At 61.2% G+C, this 5,778-nt stretch overlaps 1 protein-coding gene across 1 annotated transcript; it reads right to left on the reverse strand.

Moving 5' to 3' along the window:
* Positions 1 to 1,290: 1,290 nt before the first annotated feature.
* LOC140904488 (antigen-presenting glycoprotein CD1d-like) lies at positions 1,291 to 5,497 on the reverse strand. Its single transcript, XM_073326870.1, has 6 exons — positions 5,328 to 5,497; positions 4,818 to 5,096; positions 3,179 to 3,460; positions 2,551 to 2,847; positions 1,491 to 1,590; positions 1,291 to 1,413 (listed from the first exon to the last, which is right to left on the reverse strand). The coding sequence occupies exons 1-6, from the start codon at positions 5,449 to 5,451 to the stop codon at positions 1,374 to 1,376; spliced, it is 1,122 nt and encodes a 373-aa protein (XP_073182971.1). The 5' UTR covers positions 5,452 to 5,497; the 3' UTR covers positions 1,291 to 1,373.
* Between the last annotated feature and the right edge of the window lie 281 nt (positions 5,498 to 5,778).

Consider the following 5,778-nt stretch of genomic DNA (forward strand, 5'->3'; position numbering starts at 1 on the left):
CTGGGTGGGATGTTTTGCTTATAAGAAGCACAGGGGATCTTTTTCAGGGGAAAAGGCAATACGCCTCGTTTATTAGAGATACAACAATTAGCATATGCATTCAATCACACACACGCTGTCCTGCCAGTTACCAGTCCAGAGTCCGGATCAATCTAGTGGCCAGCTAGGTTGATTATGGGTAGGGAGGAGCCGGGTTCCATCGGTCATGACACGATGCTCCCGGAAAGTCTTGGCAGGACGAACCCAAAGTCTCATGGCAAGGCAGCCTGTTAGATAGTGATCTTCCTTCATTGGGACCAAGGAGTTCTGCACAGTCATGCTGTAATCAGTTGTTGTTTGACGAGTGCTTGTTTTCTTAAATTGTTTTTCTCATCCTTTATCTCGTCCTTTATCCACTTATCTTCTAACACACACATTCCTCATTCACACACAAAACAGGATTGATTTACACGGAGCATTTGAACAGGAGCATCAAGTTGCAATGCAGGAGAAAACAATCATTCCATTCTGTTACTTCTTTCAAAATGCTAAACCGACAATGAAGTGGTGACCCGAAAGGTCTGTCACTGCCTTGAAATCAGCTTCAGACACAAGATTCTGGCCGATGCATCTCTACCAATGGGCCACTGGGCCATTCCTTCCTGCTTTCAGAAAGGGTGGCTGGCAGGATATGGTGAAATCCTACATCAATACATTTAATACATGCTACATTATTCTTCTTTATCCTTCATTCTAAATTATACAAAGTACAACCATAAAATCCTACTACTGCAAGGACGCTGAGAGAGACTTGTGCACCCAAAGGGAGCGCTGCCCTGCCATCTGGGTGTGCCCAGTGGGGGAACAAAGGGCTGAGGAGGGGCCAGGTTGTGGGGGGGGGGGCGGGGGCTGGAAGCTGGGGCTCTCTCCTGAGCTGGGACGAAGGAGGAGTCAAAGGACTGTGGGCTTGTGGCTGACCAGGCTGCGACTCTGCTCTCTGTGCTAACCAAGGGCTGTCTGCGCTATGGTGCGGCCAACTAACAGGCCCCACAGCTGGCGTCTGTCACACCCGGGTCCCTGGTCTCTGCAGAGTAAACCACCTTCCCTGCCGCCTAGTTAACCATGCAGCACGTAGGGCTAACGGTGGCACACACAGCAGTTACCCAAAATGTTTCAGAAAATTCCCGTTCTGTGACAGCTCCCAAATGTCCAACGTGCCCTGAACATGACAGAGGAAGGAAAATCCCAACCCCAGAGCCCGGGCCCCGATCCCTCAGCACGCCAAACCAGATCAGCCCTCGGGGCCCTCAGCTCTGGAGCTGGGCACGGATCCAGCCCCAAGGTCCATGTCCCCAGGAGAGGGGCCAATGCCCACACCTGGGCCGGTGCCGCCCTCAGGCCCTGGACTCCCCTGGTCCAACGTCCTGGTAGCCCCTGGAAGGAGAGAGCAGAGGGGATGGGTTAGGGGGTGTAACGGTCCCACCCCCACCCCCGAGAGGGAGAGGACTCACCTGCGTCTGCTCCTCCACAGCACCGCGGCCACGGCGGCTACGGCCAGAGCCCCCAGGGTGATGCCCACGGCCAGGCCGGGGCCCCAGCCCCTGCTGTGCCCTGTAAAACAGGGGGTGCCATGCTGGGAACGGGGACAGGAGTATGGGCCCGGGTCCCTCCGCCTCTCCCGCAGTCCCCCCCAGCCACCCGACCCACTGCCCTCAGCCCCCCTGACCTCAGCCTCCCCCGCAGTCCCCTCTGCTGCCCCCACACCTGACCCACTGGGAATGGACACAGGAATATGGACCCTGTTCCCTCAGCCTCCCCTGCAGTCCCACCTGCTCCCCCCACAGTCCCACCCCCTCAGCCTCCCTCTGCTCCAGTCCTTCTCCCCTCTGTCCGACCCCCTCCAGACCCCTGACTCTCTCCCCAACCATCCCAAGCCCTCCCCAGCCCTGCCCCTCCTGGCTCCACACAGATCTCTCCGCCCACCCCATTCGTGCTCCCCTCCGCCCTCACCCTGCTCCCTCCATCCCAGTCCTGCCCCGTCCCCCTCAGCTCCTCCATCCTGCTCTCCCTGGTCCATCCCCACAACCCTCACTCACCCCTCTGCCTCCCTCCATCCCAGTCCTGCCCCGTCCCCCTCAGCTCCTCCATCCTGCTCCCCCTGGTTCATCTCCACAACCCTCACTCACCCCTCTGCCTCCCTCCATCCCAGTCCTGTCCCGTCCCCCTCAGCTCCTCCATCCTGCTCTCCCTGGTCCATCCCCACAACCCTCACTCACCCCTCTGCCTCCCTCCATCCCAGTCCTGTCCCGTCCCCCTCAGCTCCTCCATCCTGCTCCCCCTGGTTCATCCCCACAACCCTCACTCACCCCTCTGCCTCCCTCCATCCCAGTCCTGTCCCGTCCCCCTCAGCTCCTCCATCCTGCTCCCCCTGGTTCATCCCCACAACCCTCACTCACCCCTCTGCCTCCCTCCGCCCAAATCCCGCTGCCTGGACCCACCCTGTCCCACTCAGGACGTGCAGGAAAAGCCCCCAGAGACCACGACCGCACCCCCCTGGAGACATGCACCTACCCCAGGGGATCAGCAGGCTCTGGCCCCCCAGGCTGCTGTGCTCCACCCGGCAGGCGTAGCTGTGCCCGTCACCCAGCCCCACGGCCAGGGAGCTGCGCAGCTGGTAGGTCAGGTCCGCGTTGGGCAGGATCCCGCTGGAGCTCAGCCGCCCGCCCGGCCCCACCTCCTCCCCGTCCTGCAGCCAGGCCACGCGGATGGGCCAGGGGTAGAAACCGGTGACCCGGCAAACCAGCAGTAACGGCGCGGGGGTCCCGGCTGGGGAAGGCGCTCGGGCAAACACCACGGCGACCGGCCGCTCTGAGACAGGGGGAGAGAGACGGGGCGGGGGAGAGGGGACGATTCAGTCTGAGCCTCAGGGACTCACTAGCCAAACCCAGCTCCATCCCCCGGGGTCAGGCGTTGGCCCCACTGTCCTGGCCAGGCCCCAATTCTGTCCCCTGCAGTTACCAGGGGTGAGGGAATCCCCCTTCACTTCCTGTCCTAAACGGCTGTGCAGTGCGGCTATGAAATGGCTACGGTGCTCCACCCCAGCTATAGCTGCATTTGTACGCCAGGCCAGGGGTCCCTGGATAAACAGCCCCCAGAGGTGACTGCCTCTCAGTGAGCAGGGAGTGGTGACCAGCCTCACCTTGCCTCTCCAGAGACTCTTTCCCATACTGGGCAAAGGTATTGAGCCCATAGACACACATTGTTCTCTCAAGAAACGGGAACAGGGTGGACAGGCTCTTATCCTGGTTGACAAGATACTCGACGTAGATCCCCAGCTTGTCCCCCTGCCGAGTGACCCATTTGCCTGTGTCCATGTCGAAGCTGATGAAGTCCTCGCCGTCCACCGCAGCATCACAGACTCTCCTCAAGGTGCCGTTGGGGTGCAGCTCGCAGCTGAAGAAGACCTGGGTAACGAAGGGGTCTGGAACAGGAAGGGCAGGTGGGATGAGGACGGGCGTCCGGAGGTCACCGTCAGGGGGCAGAAATAGACAGATGGGGGGGGGGGGCAGGGTTACGACATAATGTCAAGTGATATGAAGACGTTTGGCCACACGATGGCGGCAGGATGGTGGGGCGGCCCTGGCTGGAGTTCAGGGCACCTTGCAGTTTCTGTTTAAAACTGATTTTTCAAAGTGCTCTAAGGTCCACGTGTACAGACAGATCGGGTTGAGAATCGCTGTGAGACATCAGGGCCTGAGGCATCTGGGGTCCCTTGGTCACGGGGTGGGGGAGATACAGACCCCCGCCCAAGTGACCTGCTTTTCAAATCTAGAGCTTTTTTGGAAGTTATTTGTGTTGCTCAGAGGAAAACTGTGGCCCTGAGCCTCGATAAACGTACATCCCTGGGCTCCCCGGAGCGGGGCTCTGCACCGGTAGCAAGGACAGGTTTGGCTTCCCAACGCAACGTTACCCAAGTCCCCGGGCCGTGGTTCTGCGTGTGGAGCGGTAAGCACCTGCGCCCACAGAGAGGTCACCCCTCTGCGAGCGACTGTTTCCTCAGCAGCACCTCAGGGCGACCCCCCGCGTCAGACACTCGCTCAGAGGGAGAGGCAGCAACCTCCGAGCCCCGGGAGGAGCCGTCCGCGCCCTGTCACCGAGAGGGTCCTGCGCCTGTGAGCTGTGAGGGCAGGCCGGCTCTCCCGCTGTTGTGAAACGCACCTAGCTCTGCCCCAGCAAGGTGCCGGGGGGACTTTGTGGTGCTCATTTGGGGGCAGGTGGTTAAGGGGTTCCTGAGAGAAAGTCTCCCCGGGGGACCTTAGTGCTCCAGCACAGACCCTGGGCTGAGCAGCTGAGCAGAGGGAGCTGGGTCTGTCCCATGCCCCGGGGCAGCGCGGGTTGTGGGGGGAGGCACTATCTTAGCTCTGCATTTCCTGCTCGTGGGCTGGGTGTTTCGTGGTTCGCAAAGGTGTCAGTTTTCAACGTTCAGGGAGGACAGGTGGCACCGTGAGCAGCCGACACGCTCCTTCCACAAAGGCCTTCGGTAGGACACGTGGCCACGAGCCGGGTCAGGGGCTGGGACACGGGGCCTTTCCCCTCTAGGGTGCGCAGGCTACAATCTGGCCCCAGAGCTGGGGGACTGGCTCAGTGGGGTGGAGAATGGGACACGGGGCGTTTCCCTTCTAGGGAATGTTGGCTTCAGTCAGCCTAAGGGCCAGGGACTGACTGTTTTGCCCTCCATCCACCCTGCCAGGATACACTCAGTTGCTGTGGTGAGTGTGTCAGTTCTCAGCTCTCTGGCGGGTAGTGGGAGGGACGCCCTCAGACCGCTCCATACTCACAGCCCTCTCTTTGATCCTTAACCACTTTGTTCACCAGACGGATGAAGTCTGACAGGTAGCGATGGAGCAGCAGCTCCAGGTCCTGCCACTGCTTCGGTTTCAGGCCCTGCTGGGCCCAGGGCTGCCGGAAGCGGATCTGGCAGGTGCTGCAGTCCATGGAGTGGGTCTCCAGGTCGCCCAGCAGGGCCATCCCCTCCATGTCCGCGGAGCTGGCGTTGTGGAAGACATTGATCTGGAGCAGCCGGAGGGTGAGAGGTGCTGAGGGGAGAGAAGGGGAGGCTGGGGGGAGGCATCAGGAAAGAAGTGGAGAACAAAGTGGATGGGGAGAGAGATTAATGAGTCTCCCAGGCTCCAGGATCTCCCTGCAGACCTCTAACCCGCCTCCCCCATCCTTCACCCACAGCAACGGTCACTAGGCCAGCGTGGTGCTGCCCCACCCTGGTTTTAGTATTACACCATCCACATCCACCCCAGTAGGAAAAAAGGGCAGGGAGGGGGGTCCCCACTTACCAGCCCGGGCCCCCCATGCCCAGGGGAGGAGCAGCAGAGGGAGCAGCATCCTGGCAGGGGAAGCGGGACCCAGACTGTGGCAGGTGGCAGGGCAGCGGGACAAGGGGCCCAGAGTCGCCCACATGCTGTAGGTTCCTACCCAGGGCACACGCCTCTTTGCCCACTTCTCTCTTTGTCTGTCTCTGCTCAGCTCCGTCCCCGCAGCTGCCAGCCCCGAGCCAATCAGGGCAGAGGGAGTCGGGGAGCGGAGGCAGCGCGGGAGGGGGATCCCCGGCCGCAAGATCAGAACCAGACCCTGTGCCCGGGTCAGTGCGTGTGTGTGACGCCCCCTCCATCTCCTCCAGCCTGGGGTACCACTGCTCCCAGCCCAGCCCTTAGCGCCGCCCTGGGGCAATGGGGCCAGCCCTGTTTGCCCGGGCAGAGCCCCCTGCTGCCCCCTGCCCCGCTGCCT

The sequence above is a fragment of the Lepidochelys kempii genome, unplaced genomic scaffold (assembly GCF_965140265.1).
Source record: "Lepidochelys kempii isolate rLepKem1 unplaced genomic scaffold, rLepKem1.hap2 scaffold_137, whole genome shotgun sequence".
Taxonomy (NCBI): domain Eukaryota; kingdom Metazoa; phylum Chordata; order Testudines; family Cheloniidae; genus Lepidochelys; species Lepidochelys kempii.

Coding starts and splice junctions, on each gene's coding strand:
- LOC140904488 (XM_073326870.1), bottom strand. CDS start 5,451: ATGTGGGCGACTCTGGGCCCCTTGTCCCGCTGCCCTGCCACCTGCCAC. Junction 2,848..3,178: donor AGAGTCTCTGGAGAGGCAAG/GTGAGGCTGGTC, acceptor CCCCTGTCTCAG/AGCGGCCGGTCGCCGTGGTG. Junction 1,591..2,550: donor GAGCCTGCTGATCCCCTGGG/GTAGGTGCATGT, acceptor CCTGTTTTACAG/GGCACAGCAGGGGCTGGGGC.